The 19,202-nt window shown below is 40.4% G+C and overlaps 1 protein-coding gene across 1 annotated transcript in view; it reads left to right on the forward strand.

Moving 5' to 3' along the window:
* The first annotated feature begins 341 nt into the window (after positions 1 to 341).
* Positions 342 to 19,202, forward strand: part of pkd1b (polycystic kidney disease 1b) — a 50,316-nt gene continuing 31,455 nt past the window's right edge. Inside the window, exons 1-13 of the mRNA XM_041974889.1 lie at positions 342 to 417; positions 2,609 to 2,789; positions 2,884 to 3,083; positions 3,246 to 3,364; positions 4,343 to 4,490; positions 4,571 to 4,836; positions 4,937 to 5,695; positions 12,269 to 12,400; positions 12,572 to 12,717; positions 12,862 to 12,998; positions 14,474 to 18,123; positions 18,555 to 18,695; positions 18,879 to 19,161. Coding sequence (XP_041830823.1) covers positions 342 to 417; positions 2,609 to 2,789; positions 2,884 to 3,083; positions 3,246 to 3,364; positions 4,343 to 4,490; positions 4,571 to 4,836; positions 4,937 to 5,695; positions 12,269 to 12,400; positions 12,572 to 12,717; positions 12,862 to 12,998; positions 14,474 to 18,123; positions 18,555 to 18,695; positions 18,879 to 19,161 — 6,238 coding nt within the window. The remainder of the gene's footprint in view (positions 418 to 2,608; positions 2,790 to 2,883; positions 3,084 to 3,245; positions 3,365 to 4,342; positions 4,491 to 4,570; positions 4,837 to 4,936; positions 5,696 to 12,268; positions 12,401 to 12,571; positions 12,718 to 12,861; positions 12,999 to 14,473; positions 18,124 to 18,554; positions 18,696 to 18,878; positions 19,162 to 19,202) is intronic.

A 19,202-nucleotide genomic window follows, 5' to 3' on the forward strand; every position in this document is an offset into this window, starting at 1 on the left:
AGCAGCTTTGGCCCCCTCTGTCCACTCTGCTTCTATGGCTGTTGCTGAGAGACACAGTAGAAGTCACCCAGGCACTCACAGAAAGCGCAGAAGAGGCCTTTAAAAAACACACACACAACCCTTAATATAATTTATGTGTGTCCACAGGATAAGGGAAGAAGGCTTAAGTGGAGGAAAGTGTAAACGGAGCCAAGCGGGATGTAAGATAAGACAGTATGAGGATGGCCTGGTGGCAGCAATGCGGTAAAGATGCATAAATTCAGCCAGTTCAGTGAGACACTTGAAGTGTATTGATTTCTACAACGTTGCTCCTTGGGATACTATGACTTTCTCTCTGCAAAATGATACATTTAACTGCATCACAAAATCAGACAATACTCTGGATTCTTTGTGTGGTATGGATCACCACAGCGAGAGGTGAGAAACACACATGCATTGTTTTAGAAAATGTTCGTTTTGCATCAGTCAAAGTAGAGAAAGTAGAGAGTAACTCCAGGATAGAAATGTTGGAGCTGGATACTGAAGCTGCATTTTTCTTAACAGATCATATCAGGTGTTATGGTTATGATGGCTGCAGGTAACATGTTAGAAATGCAGTTGAACAGATTCTTGGACTCTTGTCCAAGTTAATTCTCAGTGTTTTAACTTGACTTATAGGTCACCTTATGAGACCTATCTATAGGTCACAATTTCTATAGATGTTGGCAAATTCTCCCCCTTTATGCATCTACAGATCTTGCCTTTTCATTCAGCATCTGGGTACGATTGTCTTCTCTATACCTTCCCCAATTCTCTAACCTCTGATTTGATCCAAGTTCAGGGAATTTTGGTTGAATCTATCTAAAAGATACATTGCCTGTTTTATCTGACTGCATTTGCTCTTGGCAAAGTTTAATCTTACTATTTTGTGCCAAGCCTTAAATGCCATCTATAGAAGCTGGCTTCATGCATTATCCTTTGAACCAACTTTGTCTTCTGTTCCACTGAAACTTTTGCTGCTAAAACTTCTATCTTCATGAAGTCTCACAGTTTGGCTTCTTACTTGTTTAAAGGACATCTAAAATGTGCGAGCATAAAGCATTCAACGCCAAAAGTATAACAAGGATATCCAGTTCCAGTCCTTGAGGGTCTCTGTCCTGAAAGTTTTAGATGTTTCTTACCTGGCTCAGATTATGGGGTTATTAATCGGCATGGGGAGAACTTGACAACAAGCTATATAGGAGATCAGTTTAATTTGAATTAACTGTGTTGGAGCAGGGAAACATCTAAAACCAGAACCATTATTGGACATCCCTGGTTTATGACTTTATTGTTGCAGATAAGCTAAAGTGGACATTATAATTATGTTCCAAACATATCTAAGTACTGAATATATTTTTATGTTGCTTAAGTTAGATGAAACCCACACATAAGAGGATTTGCAATATTAAAAATGATTAAGAACAAAATTATCTCTATAATCTGGATATTAACACTGTCCAAGTCAAAGATACCTGAACTTAAAGAAACACTACAGTTTTAGACCTTAAACGTTTTGGTTCTGGCTTGTTTTGATGGCACACTGACATTCATTATTTATATTTCTGGAGCTGTCATTGCCCTGCAGCTTCTCGAGGGTGAGAAACTGTACTTCACAACTTTAGTTTCCAGCCCTGGGGGTCACGTGACAGCTGTTTTTTGCTGTATGGCACCATATCACACACCAGCAACTGGATATCAACACACTGGCAGATTTGAACGTACACCATGGCTGATTCAGTAAAGAAACATAAGAGGACATTTTCAGAGAAAGTATGGAAAAGAAACAGAGAAAGTTACAGAGCAAGAGATAAGAGAAGAATTAACATCAGACTGACTTTTACTGGCTGGAGAGAGCTCAGAGTAGAGACAGGAAGCAACATGTATGCTGAATTAGCCGTCGTTAGTCGGCACAGTGAGAAAATCTGCCAAAGTTCAGCAATTTTGCTCTGGGTCACAGAAGTATGTTCTAGCATTTAACTGCCATGTTAAACAGAAAATTTAAAGTACCTGAATATGCAATATTTTGTCATTTTTTTAAAACCAAAAAGCTGTTTTTCCAGCTACTATTGAGATTTAGATTGTTAGATCCAATTATTTATTATTAGCCAAAGCAGGCTGCTACATGACCACTTGATCTCTTAGGTAAGTTTCCAAATTATATCATTTGGTTAGTTTTATAGATATTATATAAACATTAGTTTTACCTTTTACAGAAAATCATATAAGTTTGGAAATTGTTTCATCAAATGAAAGAATATTTCCTTAATCAGCTTTCTGATATGTCCAGCTCAAATGTCCTGATAGAGCAGCAGGTGATAGGAAGTTTTTTTCCTTAAGAGCAAAATCTGAAAGCCAATCTTATCAGGAGAAATGTGAGAGTGAGTCCTCACCATTTGTTGTAACCTCCACTTAATCTCCTATATTTATCCAGAATATATTTTGACCACTGAAGTATCCATTAAGTAGAGATTTCAAAGTGATTGAGCCAACATGCAAAGTTATCAAGTTTCCACATGTTTTCATTAATCTGCTTCTTGTGAGTTAAGAAATGACTCATCCTACTTGTAAGTCTCATTTTACCTTCCAGAGGACATTCCCTGTCCCAAGGGAGGTAAGATCCACCTGGCCAGCCTGCGATGCTTTTGGATGTCTGCCATAAAATCATCATGGTTTGAGGCGCAGGACTCATGTAGAGAGGCTTGGGGAGGGGATCTGGCATCTGCTGAAAGCAAAGAGCTGCTTAATTTCATCCATAACTCTTTTTCGCAGTGAGTCTAATGAAAAGTTTCAGTCTACATTAAATCACTCTTTATTCAAATCTGTTTTGTCTTCTTTTGAAATAATATTAGTATTTTTGTATAGAAAAACCACTGTGTGGGTATGGCTGCGTGGACTGGTTGGAGAAAGGCTGGACCAGTATGGAGTAAAAGAACCACAAGATCTCCACAAAGACAGTGCAAGTCAGAGATTGTGCCCTCAGCTGGCTTTAAGTACCCCAGGAGGGTGGAGGAGAGCTCAGTGTGCTGGACAATACAGCTTCATCTGTGAAAATCAAATAACCGGTCAGTTTTTTACTGTACACCAGAAACCAAAATGGACTGTGTCAGAAAAGCAAGAAGGAGCAAGGATACAAAATAGCAATTGATATTTGTGCTACTATTAACAATAATAATGTGTAATTTAAAGTGCCATGGCATGATTTTGGTTTATTTGTCTTTGTGCAGACTCGTTACCATCTATAGACACATACCTGACTGGACTGGTTTTTATTACTGGTGTCTACACTGAGACCCACATACATCCACTTCCCAGTGCACCAGACATTGGACAAAGTATTGTGGAGGTCAGCTAAATTTTAGTCCAATTGGTTGGATTTGTTGTTTGCATGCTCATAATCTCTAATTAGACATTATCCCTCAGTAAAATGATCAGATGCTAAGTAGTCTAAAAAATTCTCTCAGTTGTGCCATAAGAGGTATTAATTCACTTACCAAAAATATAATCAGATTGTGATAGTAGGTATAATTTTGTAAAATATTATTCAGAGACAGTGGTAGCACCTAATCATTAACCCACATTTGGATTTAGACCACAGTCTACCATTTAAATACATGAGAAAAGTAAAGACAGAGCTAGCTTAATGTGTTAGCGTAATGGTTGGGACATGCTAACAAAATTAATTTGTTTAGTTTGCTAATTTGAGTAGCTACTAAAGTGTGATTAAACAGTTGATATTTACAAAATAATATTGGGCCAATAAGAAAAGCTAAAGTTAGATATAAATTTAATCCAAATATAATGCATAAATTGCTCATAGTGTGCTAGAAGTAAATGTTATATGGTTAAAATTGCTAGGTAAATGTAATTGCTATGTAATTAGCATAATTAGTTAAAGGTGTTTGGTCAGTGTTGCATAGCTAAATACAGATACTAATGTTTGAAATGGCAAGCTAATGGCCTAGTTGAAATAGTGACTCAAAAGTATTTGGTCACTGCTAACAGGCAGTAGACAGATGGCTGAACAAATGAGCTAAAAGTAATATGGAAACTATTGAAAATTTTAGCTAATTTGGATAAATGCTAAAAAAATAACTAAATAAATAACTAAATGTAATTTGTGAAAATGGTGAATACCTTATGGCAGATTTGGTAAAAGTTAAAAAGCTAAATAGGAATCAATAAAAACTTGAAGAAACCTCCATTAAAGCCCAATGGTCAAAATGAAAAGTGTTGGATAATTGACTGGGAAAATAAGGCAAAGGTTTAAATTATGAAAAATGGTCTTAGTTGTTTCCATCAGATTCTCCTGTAATCTCCACAGATGATGCTTTTCCCAGGCCTGTGGTTCAGTCATGCAGGCCAGGTGATATCAGTGGAACTGGTGGTCCAGCCCAGCCCTCTATATACACTAGCCCGTGTCCAGATCCTTCGACCATACTGCAGTCCCAACCACCACTTGGTACCTCCAGGTAGTGAGCACATCTTCCAACAGATGTTTTTATTTGCTGGAGAGTGTATATTTGGTAGTAATCCCTTCTTTTCTTGTCAGGTTGCAGCTCTCTCCTTAATCCATTCAGCTTCTGCTCAGCTGTACCACTATGTAACACTACAGGGGGCTGTAGCATGGGCCAATACTGGTGCCATCTACTGGAGGCCTGTGTACCTAACACCAGTCCATGTAACACCTATGACAGTGCAGCTAGAGGTCGTCACTTCACCTCACCCCCTAGATACCCTGCACTTCCTCCTTTCTACCACTTGGTGGCAGACTTGCCCCTGGCAATAAATCCAAGCTCTGAACTTCAAACTTTGAGTGTGAGTTGACTTTTGTTGCACATTTTGCTGCCATTGTAGAACCTGCCATAAACACTTCAATTCAAAATTCCTAAATTGACAAAAAATTTCTTTGCTACAGCTTCTTCTACCAGACGGAGCCATCAACGTGTACCCTGATGATATTTTAGCTGTGCAACACACTTTTGAATCTGGAACATTTTTGCATTGCCTTAGCAGTGATGCTTCTATAAACTCTCCTTGGCGTCAAAGTTACCTGTCTTTCAGGGGGCCAGAGTGGGGAGGCTGGTGGGAAGGAGGCCTCACTTCAGTGCCTCAAGACAGTGATTGGGTGGATGGGGTGGTGTGTGACCTGAGAATCCTATATATAGACACACTTAACAGTGCTACTGAACATGAAGATATCTTTGACAGCACTCAAATGGAGACAACCACAACTCCTGATATTAAGCCCCTGGCTGCAGGTCCCATTCTGAGATCTAAATTCCAACTTCATGTCATCCACCCTCTTCCCGATGAAAAGAACCAGATTCATGTCCAAATCAATCTCCCAATTCTCATTGTTGTCAAGGCTCTTTTTGGAGAGAAAGCCAGGAGCTCATGGTCAGCCCCGGTGCTTCAAACTGGAGTTCTCTTTCATCCATCTTGCCCTGAAGAGGTGATTCAATCTGTACCTGACTGTAAGGCACATTCCCATGACAGCTGGTTTTCTTTTGTTACTCTGGTGTTGCCAACTTCGGGGGTTGAGACACTCGGCATCAGTGTGATGGATGCAGACAGCTTTCAGAGCGTGACTGTGAAAGTTTATGGCTATGAGGCAGTAACAGGGCTTAATGTTGAACCACACAAATGCTTGAGGATTCTTACAAACACATCACAGGTAAGTGCAAAAATTAGTTATCTGCAAACATCCCTGGTTAATTTGACCATAGCAACCAAACTAATATGATTTTAGAAATGACAATTTATGTTTACTGGTCAACCTGTTCAGTTTAGACTTATTATATCCTAGAAACTATTAACATTTATAATTATTAGTCATTAACTTATGCTTGGTAGTTTTTGAACTCAACATTTTCAATGTTTCTGTTTAAATATGATCATCTGAAATCCACCTGAAAGGTAGAGGAAGAGAACCAAATTAAACACAAATGACAAAAAAATTAAACTTGCAAATTTTCTTTCTGGAGTTACAGAGCCTAAAGGCCCATTTATGTGTCCTTTACATAAAGAAGTACATCTGTTTCAAACCTCACTACCCTCAAACTTCCATGCATCCTTTACGTTGTCATGGTTGCTAACCAATACATCCAACAGAGAGCAATGCAGACTTAACCTCAACCCTCCGATGTCAGTTTCAGACAATAATAAACGTGGTGACGGTGGAGGAGATCATGGTAATGTTCGTTCACAGGAAGAGATATAAAAAGAGGCAGCACAGTAAACAGTGGTGGTCTGTGAGGACATTAAATACACTGCAGCTTTTTCTTCTTTGTTTCTTTCACGGGTCGCACATTAGATATACTGCTCAACACCCTTGCGGTTTCCAGTGGTACTACTCCATTTGCTCTGTCAAGGTATGCATCTGCAAGGGCCCTAAAAAAAATTATGCATGTAATTGATGCAGAAGATGGATGAAATGCTCTGTAACAGTCTTTTGCATTGAGCATAAATGTCCCAGAGTCAAGCAATCTTTTCAAGAGCAAGGAATGTAAAAGAATGCAAGGTCACAAAGAAATATATTACATGCAGCTTAAGCCCTCTACACTTTCTAAGCTTCACTGAGGTATTTTGTCTGTTTTGCTGTAAGCACTCAATACAGACATGGGAAGACATGCAGCCCTACAAAAACCTAACAATGCATAGCCCTCAGAGGTGATACTATGCAGCAGTAGAATGCTGAGTGGATAAAATGATCTCAAGCCATAAAGGACTATCTAGGACAGACATTCAATTTCATAACAAAAAGGACAGAATGCCAAAAACAATATAAAGCAAAGAAGCACATGCAGCAGCAGCTCTAGACACTTACATTTCGTTTAGTTTCACCCTGTGTTATCCATGGCAGAGCAAAGCAGAGGTTAGGGGCTTTATAAAGCACCAACAGCACAAACACAACCGGAAGCAGCCCCCAGCTCAGATTGTTCCACATATTTCTGATTTCTGCCCCAAAGTGTCAGAAACACATATAGCGAAATACATTTGTTGGAGCTGTGAGAGGCAGTGCACAGCTATATGCCCGGAGCTTTTGTGTTTACGAACGCAACATCAGGAGAACACTAAACAATGCAAAGAGAAAGCCACAGATCTCAAAAAAGAACATTCCAGAATAAGAATAGCACACACACACACACACACACACAAAACACACTTAATACCCTCTATGACACATGGTGGTGGCAGTGTCATGGGTTTGGCCTTTTTTCCGTTGGATCCGACCCAGGACAACTTGCTTTAATTGATCAAACAATGAATTTCGAATTATACAACAAATTCTGAAGAGTAAAAATGAAGCATCATTTCATCTCAAATGGGTTATGCAATCAAAGCCAAAGCACACATTGTTCAACCAAAGCATGGCTTTATGAGACCAAAGTTAATGATTTGGAAAGTTTAGTTAGTTAGTTATGTTTTGGAAGGACCTGAAGTGATAATGAACAACATCTCAGTGTTGAAGCAGCTCTGGACAGAGTAATGAGTGGAAATTCCTGAGTTACCAGAAACAACTGGCTGTGGTTATTTAAGCAGAAGGGCAGTCAGACGTTAAACAAGATTAAAAGTTCACATAATGTTGCACAATTTTCTCTAGAAGTAAATGAACAAGTCAAATCTTTTTGTCTCATTTGTTTAATTTGGTACCCTGTTGGTATTCATGTAAACATTATGCAAAAATATAGAGAATTTCCACATTTAAGGACTAAGTTCTTTTAGTTAATTACAGCCCAATAAAACTCTTTGTTTTCTTCATAGTCTGTCAAAGAAAGTCATATTATGAGCAAAAAGACTATTTACAGTAGTAGCGGTTTAAAAGTTCCCCTGTTTCCATGATGGGTCCTTGACTGGTTCTTGACTGGTCCTTGACTGGTCCTTGACTGGTCCTTGACTGATCCTTGGCCGATCCTTCACAGGTCTGTGGGGGTAATGTAATCCCCCGCAATGACGTCGTCAGCGAGGCTCTGCCCCTAAGCAGCCCAAGTAAAAAAACAGCTGCAATCCCTCTTTTGTCCACGGGGAGGAGCAGTGATTTGATCTTGCTGCTCTCTAAACAGTTTATAATGAGCTGTGTCGCTCATTTGTTGCATTTTTGCCAACATTTAAAAAATGATTTGATTTGAAAATGGCGTCAAATAAATGTATCAAAAAAGCCGACATGTGTAGCTAATGGTGTTATGAGGCAAAGCACAACCTCCTCAAGTCGGCTAAGTGGTGAATGTCACTAGCAGCCAGCTTTCTAAACATCCCGAGGAGCGCTGCCAGCGGTCATTTGACTGCAACGTAAGTTATTCACAGTGGGGGTTGATACAGCTGCTGCATAACTGAATATTGACAAAATCATAACGTAATATCGGCAGGTAAAAATAACATAATACTGATAATGTGTAAAGCAGGGATCACAAAAGTCCGGACCCAGCCCAACCTATATTCTGAATTAGGCCTCAAAGTGCTATTATCCTAAGTAGATAAGTAAATAAATGGTTTATACTGTGAAATGAAGTGTCCCTGGATTTTATTCATAGCGATCTAGTGATAAAACGTGATAAAACGTCATACAACTGTGTCTCAGCGGTGGGACAGCTGCCTGCCCGCTGTCTGAAGCAGGCACATGCGCAAAGGCTGGTAGGAATGACAGGAACCAGCAGCCTATCATCACACAGGGTTTGTGATCTTACAGCCAATCAGAAGCAGAGTAGGGCGGCCATTTATTACAACTCCATAGCCGTGATATACGACAGTTTGACTGAGAAAGAGTCTCCCTGAGCGGCTCTGTGGAAGTTTAGACGTGCTAAACTGCTCGTAAATATTGATGTGTTTACTTTTCCAAACAAGTAAGCAGGTAAAACTATAGACAACAACTATATAATAAAAGTCCTAAAATACCAGGTTCAGCCGTTTAGTTTTTAATACACTATAAGCATGGTAGCGTGACTGGCGGTCATCAAAAGACCGCTGGCGACGCTTCCAGTGTTTAACACTAGAAAACCCAGAGATTTCTTAGCCCTCTACCATGCCCAGAGTACAACCAAAAGGCTGCCCGGTTTGAAATTAACAATTCAATGGCCAACAATTAGCACCTTTACATTTGTAAACACAGCCATTACCTGCCGTTAGCTGTTCAAGCATACTCCTTGGGGGGAGGAGTGTGCTTGAAAAGAGCTAGGGACTGTGCTGTATAGTTTCACTCACCACAAACGGTATTTGTGCTTTTGACCATTTCTCACATTTTCATGTACCCTTTATTGAGCATTGGTCATGTGAGTTTTCATCGTCATCACACTATTGTACGCCCAGCTTGCTTTCAAGTGAGAGATTATCACGTTTCTGTTTCCACAAAGGCAAGAAGGAAAGCATAATCAAGTATTTCAAATGAGAGATAATTACATTCCTTTTGACCTGGGAACAGAAAAGCAAAATCAATTTAATGTTCCTCACTTCCTAATATGGTGCAACAAGGTTCACAGTCCTCAATGTTTTTAGTAAAAAAAAAAAAAAATTAAAAAACACCTTACTAACAGGGTGGAATGGAACATAACAGAGTGGAACAGAATATAACAGGGTGGAAAATATTTGTTCCCAATTCCAAATAAAAACGCTTCAATGGCCAGATGATCAGCAATGAATAAAGATATTTCTACAGTGATCCAGATTTTTTGTTTGTTGTTTTTTTTGTTTTACATTTTAGATTTTGTAAGAGATGGGTGTGTTTTAACAACAGCAGTTTTATCCGTGACTTTAATCGATAATTATTATCATTATCCAGTGTATAAAAATGTTGGTGTAAAAACGCCAAAGATAGATAAGCATGATGCTGAACTTCGTGGTCTTAGCTCCTGGTTTGGTGTGTCTTGTTCTGTTTATTATCATTCTGAAAGGTATACCAAGTTGTGGGCTGCATATATGCAGCCCACAACTTGAACAAAGGCTAAATTCCTCAACATTCGCACTTGCTCCATAAAATTACCATCTCCAAGGCTCCTCCACCACCACTTTGACTATGGATTGATAAGGAAATGAGCCGCAGTTTTGTAATTGTTGCATTGTCAAAACAGTTCTGTTAGTGTTATCACACAAAATTCAGTAGACTAGTTGGTTCCTATGCAGTGAATTTACATGTTATTACAAAAATACACAATAATAAAATAGGCAAGTGGCAAGATTAGAATAATGTTATAAGTTCTGCGCAAAGACTCCTTTTTCATTTTCCAAAACAAAACTGACATAAACAATCTTGAAAAAAATGTGCACGTAGGCTATGAGGAAAGAATGAATGCAATGAAGTAGGGACTGGTTGAATAAACACGGTTTAACTGGACGCCTAAGCGAGCGCGTTGCAGGATGGCTCCAGATTTTATTGTCAAATGGTTCCAGGTCAACCAAGTCCGAACTGCTTAGAGCAGAGTCCTGCACGGTTCTGTTTTGCTACGCATACCTGCTCTAACCCGTTAGAATGACTCCCGAACCCGACTCGTCACCAATGTATTTATTCCATTTAAATCCGAACCAGACTGATGTTTAACCCGCGACCCGAGCCATTAACGCATCATTGCCATGCACCGCTTCTTTTCCATTATTATAGCCTATTGTTGTTTTATCATTGTGTTAATCTAAAACACATAGAAAGCCTATGAATGTTTATTTTAAGCTTGCTCAACATTTTTAAAACAGCTTTATATTCCTCTGACTGAACCATTTCAGAGTGAAGACTAAACCAGACCAGTGTGTTTTATTTTGCCACTGAGAGGGTATTTATAATAGGCTACTCGGAGATTGCTGTGCTTTAACAAAATGTAATCCACCTTTCCTGGCAGCAGCTGTGTTCTCCGTTCCTGGACTACAAATCCGGCGGCAGAAAACTCTGCTGCGCAAATACCAGCGTAAAATAAACTTTCATATATTTTCTCTGTGTTGTTGTAGTATATTCAGATGATAAAACAACAATATAATAAAAAAGAAGACTCGAAAGGAGGAACCGCGGTGCAGTAGGCTATGGCACACGTTAACGTTAAAAAGCACACTGCTTGTTGTAAATACTTGGTTTATGCTTTAAGAGGTAAATATTTTGGTTAACATGTTGAAGAAATATCGTTGTTTCTTTTTTCATCTCTTGCTATGCTATTGAATTTGGCAACATTAACATGGAAATTCACTGCATTAGGACCGACTAGCCTACTGAATTTCTGGTAGCATGACAACACAAACTGGACTCGTTTGACCACTCTTACCCAATGTGCAACAATCACAAAACTGGGTCACTTGTTCAGCTGCCTCATTGCGGCTCATTTACGTATCAATCCACAGTCAAAGTGGTGGTGGAGGAGCCTAAGAGATGGTAATTTTCTGGAGCAAGTGCGAATGTTGAAGAAGGCGCATGTTCAAGTTGGGGGCTGCATACAGTACCTTTTGGAATGGTAATCAGAGCGTGTCGGGGAATAGCCCACCTGGAGGGGTGACGTAATCGGGATTCCCGGCGAGCAGGAAGTCGCAGCACAGCGAGTGTTGGATGTCCCCCCGCGATTAGACACATTGAAGTGGAAGAAATTATCTCCGATCCTGCGTGGGGCTTTTATCTGTCGCCCTGTCTTCTTATGGAGGTGAAATAAATAATATGAGAATAAAATAACCCTTCCTAGCTACCTCAAACAGATTCTGTGTTGCTTGATCCAAATCTGATTTGTCTATGTTAATAATGCTAATATTAAAAGATTAATCAGTATGATAAATACATCCTATTGAGAATAGAGCTAGGGGCTGTGATCCAGTATTTGAAAGGTTTTATTAACCTACTAGCATTCATTTCTGAATAAAACAATTGGCAGCGCACAAGCATGTTACAATTTCACATTCCACGTCAAACGATAATTATGTATTAAGTTTTATGCATTTTTATGAATTGTGACTGGCCATCAGAGGTGCTTTGAGTGGCGCCTCTGCCGGTCAGTGTAAATTCAGATAAAATCTGACAGACTACGGGCGATGAGAAGTCTGTGAGAGAAGCGCCATCTTCTGGGTCTACCCTATATTACAAGGAATGGGTGGAGTTTGATTAAAACATCGACACTCCCAGGAGAAGGAGGGGGCCTCTCTGGCGGCTGGAAGTTGGAAATCAGCTGGCTGGAACTGGAATGGAACTGGGCTGGAAGCCGGCAGGTATTCGGCTGGCTTTCAGCTTGGATGGGAACTTTTAAACCGCTACTGTATACTTTCATAAGTGTATTTTCAATGTTTTACACTGTAGATCTTTAAAGCCAAAGTGGAGAGTGGTTCTTCCATTAAATTCACATGGGTGATTGACAACCTGGAGAATTTTGCTTATGAAGGGGAATCTTATAGTGTCATGTTCAAGCAACCTGCTGAGTATAAGCTCCAGGTAAGCAGCTTTGACTTTGCTTTCTGCATTTGTTATCATCATGTGCTTCATAAAGATTCGTTTTCATCTTTCTAGTTTTTGACATATGTCATGCACAGGAAAAGAAATGTTAAACGGCATTATTGGATGACTTTCTGCTAGGTGACTGCAGCAAACCCAGTGAGCTCACAGAGTCAACAAATCCTTGTCACTGCTGATGAAATGGCACCACTGGCTATACCCGAGTTTCTGTTTGTCAGGGAGGTTGTACCTATAGATGCTACACACCTCTTTGCTTTAAGAGTCAAAGTGGATATTTCACTACCAGTTACCTTCAAGTAAGAGCACCTACAGTATGTTTCTTATAAGCAGTTTTGTACCATAAAACATTTACGTTTTGCACAAAAGGCTTCCACTTCAAATGCATTCATGAAGTTTTGTCTCTGGTTATTATACATTTCAATGCATAACTTGTCGTGCAGATGGGATTTTGGGGATGGCAGTGGCGATGTCATCCATACTCAGTCTCCTCCATGTCACACCATGGAAGGACTTCTGGAGAGAGGAGAGAAACAGGTTTATGTCCAAGACTCAGTGAATCACACTTATTCCATTCCAGGTAAACACACTCAGACAAACTGACAGATATCCAGAATTGACATACTAACAGGAGGACAATTTATCAAAATACTATGTGTATTATTAAATTGCATGTACTGATAAAACCTTTAAAAATGCTAACCTGACTCTGTGGCTTCCCTTGTTTAGTTCTAAACGACTCAGCTTCACAGTTCTTACCTACTTTCATCTCAGTTAAATGTGTTTCCCTCCATCAGATATGAATTTGTTGAGTTGCAGATACAAACTCCTGCTGATTAAAAATGTTGCTCTGATTGCTAAATACTTCTTATGAGGTTGTAATGTAGCAGTGTTGTCCATTTCACCTCTGCTGCTCTTAGTGCCAAATATTTTACTTAATCCATCCATTTTCCATACAGTTTATTCCAATTCAGGGTAATGGGGAAGCTGGTACACCCTGAACAGCTTGTCAGTCTACTGCAGGGCCAACACAGAGAGACAAACAACCATTCAGGCTCACACTCACTCCTAGGGAGAATTTAGATTAACCAATTAACCTAACATTCATGTCTTTGGACTATGGAAGGAAGCTGGAGTACCCGGAGAGAACCCACGCATAAATGGAGAGAACATTCAAACACAGGAGGAGTGGCCTATGTCATCCTTTCAGACTGAGCTCAGCTAGGTCCCATGGGCATAGACTCTACCACCAGACACTCACCTTAATACTCCACCTGCAGGCCTGGTTCTGGGGGGCCTCCTTTCTCATCATAGGGGTCTTTTGAGGCACACTTTGCCTGGTCCCTCTCATAGCGACCTGTTTGCCTTTGGTGACTCTGTCAGGGGAGACAGAGACAAGCAACCACTCACAATCACTCCTAGGGAGAATTCAGAGTGACTAATTAATCTAACATGCATGTTTTTGGAGTGTGGGAGGAAGCCAGAGTACCCAGAGAGAACCCACACAAACACAGGGAGAACATGCAAACTCCGCACAGAAAGCCCCTGTTCAAACCCTTCGCGTGGCTAAGGCTCAAGCCAGGAAGCTTATGGCTGTGGGGCAGCTGTGCTAACCACCACACTACTGTGCAGCCCCACACAAAATTAAATGTAGAGAAAATTGTATATATATATATGGGGGTCACCCGTGTTGTTTCTCATCAAATGGGTCCTGGTCCCTCACATAGTGACCTGTTTGTCTTTGGTGGCCCTGACAGGGGCATTAAGCATTTGATAACATAGCTCCTTGGATCACTGGAACACACAAACCCCTTGGACAAGATATTAGTTTTTATGTCTGGAAAATGTTGGTGTGATGTCTACACTACTTCCTAGCTTTGAAAGTGAAAGCAAACACCTCTCATTGGGTCATAATGGGTTAAAGGTAACTTGATATGGTTTACAAATTTCCCACACTAAAAAGTTACATTGTGGTTAAATCTGTTGAAATATTTACTATTAATACCTCTTATTCAGAACCTCGAAGTAAAGTGTGTTTTCTCTCTTTCACTGCAGCAGACTACACTGTTTATGTTCAAGTCTCCAATCAATATGGCAGCACAGACACATCGATGAATATCAGTGTTCGCCCTCCACTGGAAAGCCTCGTCATTTCCCCCTCCTCTCTGAAACTACTCGTAAAGGATGCCCTCCATCTGGAGGCCTCTGTTGAGCCCTCCAACTTTGCTGTGCTCTATATATGGGATTTTGGCGATGGTTCCAAAGCTGTCCAAGGCATCCATCACAAAATCAGCCACACCTTTGGATCTGCAGGAATTTATAACATCTCTGTATCAGTAAGCAATGGTGTGAATTTGCTGAGCACCTCACTTGTGGTGGTGGTTATAGAGAAAATCTCTGGATTAGTTGTTACATACAGGGGGCCAACTGAAGCGGGTGCTCCAACTGATTTCAGTGCTACAGTTGCCTCTGGAACCAGTCTCATTTGGGATTTTGATTTTGGGGATGGATCTCTGCAGGAAAATCTCACTGATGGTTCTGTCTCCCACATCTACAAGTTTCCAGGGAGTTACAGAGTTGGTGTATCTGTTTCTAACTCAGTAAGCCAAGCTCATCAGTCTATCACTGTTGAAGTGTACAGCTTGACTGTCAGTGGAGTTCTTCCAACAGAATGCATTATGAATCAAGATGATGTGGAGTTTACTGCTCTGGTGAATGGAAACATTTCCACTTTGACTTTCCATTGGATGTTTGAACATTCACCTCTGATTGTAGTAGTTGGACAATCGACAGTTAAACACACTTTCCGAATCCATGGGGTTTTTCATGTTACCCTGACGGTGATTAGTTCTGTTAGATCTGTATCATTTAGTACTAGCATCTGCGTCGAAAGTCCAATAACTAGCATTTCAGTGCATTCATCACAAGATGTAACAGCAGTTGGAGATGAAGTATGCCTCACAGTGTCAGTCTCCCCTAAACAAACTACAGGTTACCAGTTTAGGTGGTTTACTAGCGCCTCGGGTCAAAGTACCATGACAGAAACCTCTAGGAAGTGTTTTGTCTTCAGAAATGAAGGTTTTGAGGAGGTGTCGCTAATTGCAAGTAACAAAGTCAGCAACAAAACTGCCAAAGTTCATATCAACATTCAAAAACCAGTCAGTAAGATTTATGTTTCACATGACAGTCTAAGTGACACACTGACGGTGAATACATCAGTATCATTTTGGGTCGCCAACTGCTCTGGCAGCAATGTATCAGTGGTATGGGACTTTGGAGATGCGTCTCCTTTAGAGTGGAAGGAAAAAGTGTCACATATCTTTACCTCAACCGGTAAATTCACAGTTACAGCTACAGCATTTAATGCTGTAAGCCGGGACTCTGCAAACTTTACAGTGGATGTTTTACTTCCTGTTTCAGACCTTTCACTTCACACCCATCAGCCTCATGCTGTAGTAGGAGAGGAAACTCTTATCACTGCAGTTAGTAATGCTATTAGCACCAGTAACTACTACTGGACAATAGAAGGTGTGACCACAGCCAAACAAGGTACATATCAGTATAGATTTACTTTTTCCAAACCAGGAGTGTATCAAGTGAGAGTTATAGCCCAAAACTTAGTCAGTAAGAAGGAGGCATCTGTTCTAATTGAGGTGTTTGAGAGAATTGAAGATCCTCACATTAACTGTCAAACCTTGATTAACCAGAAATATATACCAACTCAAGAAGAAATGTTGTTTATTGCATCAGTCACCAAAGGATCCAACATCACTTATAGCTGGCTTGCTACACAGAGTGGAATAAACCAAGAAATAAGAGAAAATGGACAGCTTTTTCATGTGATGGCTAAAACTCCTGGCAGAATGTCAATTCAGCTCACAGCCTCTAATATCTTGGGTGAAGCTACCACCAATGTTTCTTGTGTGGCAGTAGAACGTGTAACACATGTGCACATAGAAGCACAATCAAGCACTGTGGCACTGGGAAAAGCTGTAAATATATCTCTATCTGTGAATCGGGGTTCAGACCTACAATATCTTTGGTATGTTGATACAGATATTTCACCCCTAATGACACTTGTTCCCTTTTTTATTTGCACTTTCACAAGTCCAGGTCACAGTCTTGTCACTGTTTTAGTGCAGAATGTCCTTAGTCAGACTAATGACTCTAAACAGTTTTTGATCCAGGAAGAGGTCCAAGAGGTAGACTTTCTAATTGATGAAGAGAAACCTCCATTTTTTGTCAATGCAAGTGCAGCTCTATCCTTTCAAGGAATCACCCACAAAGGTAACAATTTGCACTGGGATTGGAAAGTTAAAAGTGCCAAGGAGACTCTTTTTACCTCCACTGGTCCAGTTTTCATCTACATTTTTCCACATGCAGACATCTTTCAGGTGTATCTGAATGTCTCCAATGAGATAAGTTGGCAGATGGTTTCACACTGTGTCACCACCCAGGAAGCAATCCAAGATCTTTTGCTAAACATCAGCAAGACCTCTTTATGCACTGGAGAGCAGGTTTCGTTTATTCCAACAATTTCCAAAGGAAGTAATGTGAGCTTTGTTATAACATTCCAAAACAAAGACTGGATTCAAAGCCAGGACATTTCTGGAGGCCATCTCACCACATCAAGCCTTCCTGCTGGCAAACACCAAATTACAATGAAAGCTATGAACCAGGTCAGTAGGGCTGAAACGTCTTCTCACATTCTAGTAACTGAGAGTATTCAAGGTTTGCAGCTTGTAAACTGTTGTTCTGCTACGCTGGAGGCTCTGAAAGGAGTCCAGTTCAAGGCAGAGGTTCAAAGAGGGTTTCAAGTCAACTACATGTGGTTATTTCACTCAGAAGGGTATCAGGCCACATGTCTTATTGGGCAAGAAGTGATCTTTACTCCACCAGAGAGTGGTTTGTTGTCTGTTAGCCTGCATGCTAGCAATGCAGTCTGCTCCCAGACTTTAAATAAAACTATAGCAATTGAATGGCCTGTTAGAAAGGTCAAACTTGTCTGTCATGCACAGAGAATTTTTGTGGGACATGCTGTCAGGTTTTCCACAACGGTGAAGGAAGGAAGCAATGTCAGATACCTTTGGGATTTTGGAGATTCCAATGAAGTATTGGTGACAGACTCAAGTGTTGTTAGTCATATTTATTATTCTTCAGGAAAATACAGTGTTATGGTCAAAACTTTCAACAATGTCAGTCTTGTGTCCACACAACTACAAGTGGATGTGGAGGAGCTTCAGTGTTCCAACCCTCAGATCTCCCTGGTCCAGGAACAGTCTACCATCTTCAGATCTAGACTAAATTTCTTCGAAGCAACTGTGGATACAAACTGCTCTGCTTACAAGATGACATACCTGTGGGAAATCTTCAGGGAGTCGTGTTTTGTCAGTGGGGACAAAATTCATCTGAGAAGCCAAGAGGATACAGCTTCTCCCTTTCTTTTGCTTCCAAAGAGTGCTCTTGAGGTCGGATCCTATTGCCTAGTGTTCACAGTTTCATTTCAGGAAACTCCTTTACTTGTTCAACAAAAGACCAACATCACTGTAGTCCACTCCCTGTTAGCTGCTGCCATTAAGGGAGGCTCCCACATACTGTGGCCCAGTATCAGTGATCTTGTCCTGGATGGATCTGAGTCTCATGACCCTGATGTGGAGTCTGGAGTTGAGGATACACTGCAGTATCACTGGACATGCTTAATGCTAGTAAGTCTAAATACCTAATTATGTTTAATGTCATTTAAATGTCATGGAATCTGGAGAAACAATTCCTTCAAATGATTAAAATATGAAAGCAGCAAAGATAGGGAAGTAGGGTGTTAAAATAGATTTTTGTCCCATTTTTGCATTTACAGAATTCCACAGAGTCTCCTTACATAAAACAGACAACTGGAAGCATGAGCCGGACGATGATTGTAGCCAGCAATCAGCTTCACGCTGGCAAAGTCTACATTTTTACCCTAACTATACACAAGAAAGGGAGGAAACCTGTCTCTGTCAATCAAACGGTGATTATTACCCATCCTCATACCCCTACTACCCTCCTACCCTCAACTCTACCACTTTAAGCTGTGTAGCCGTATCCAGTTCTGTTTTGTATCTGATTATAGAAGAACTTTGTGTTTTATCTGTTTTAGGTAACCGTGACTGCAGCTCCAGTGCTTCCAGTAACAATAAAGTGTGTATCCTGTTCTGTGTTTTCTTCTGTTCACCACATAAGTAACACCAGCCCTCTTGTACTTGCCGGAGAATGTGACCAGTGTGATGACCAGGCTCAGGTAATTATGATGATGCTAAAACACTGAAAAAGTTTAAAGCTTATCTCAAGAAGTAATTTTTAATTGCATAGTTTCATCTATTTAAACTCTTGGTCATGTAATTAGATAAATAATAATAATAATAATAATAATAATAATAAAACATTTGGTATTGTTGGGATTCATTGATGTGTCTCTACATAGTTCAATTGGAGAGCTGGGGACCACAGTGGCCTGACCCTTGACCTCAGTGATGTCACCACCTCTACAGGGACTCATTCTCCTAATTTGGTGGTGCGATCAGGTGTCCTGCAGCCAGGCAGGAGATATTCCTTTGCCCTCCATGTTTCCCAGTCCGGTGATAGGCGCTGGGGCAAAGCCAGCTTGATGATACAGTCAAACAGTCCACCATGTCAAGGACAATGTGATCTCAGTCCAGAATCAGATGTATATCTGCTTGAGACAGCAGTCACCTACAACTGTTCAGGTAATGCTGCACTGTCAGCAAAGTTGCAGTAAAATCACGTT

Source organism: Melanotaenia boesemani, chromosome 21 (genome assembly GCF_017639745.1).
Source record: "Melanotaenia boesemani isolate fMelBoe1 chromosome 21, fMelBoe1.pri, whole genome shotgun sequence".
NCBI lineage: Eukaryota > Metazoa > Chordata > Actinopteri > Atheriniformes > Melanotaeniidae > Melanotaenia > Melanotaenia boesemani.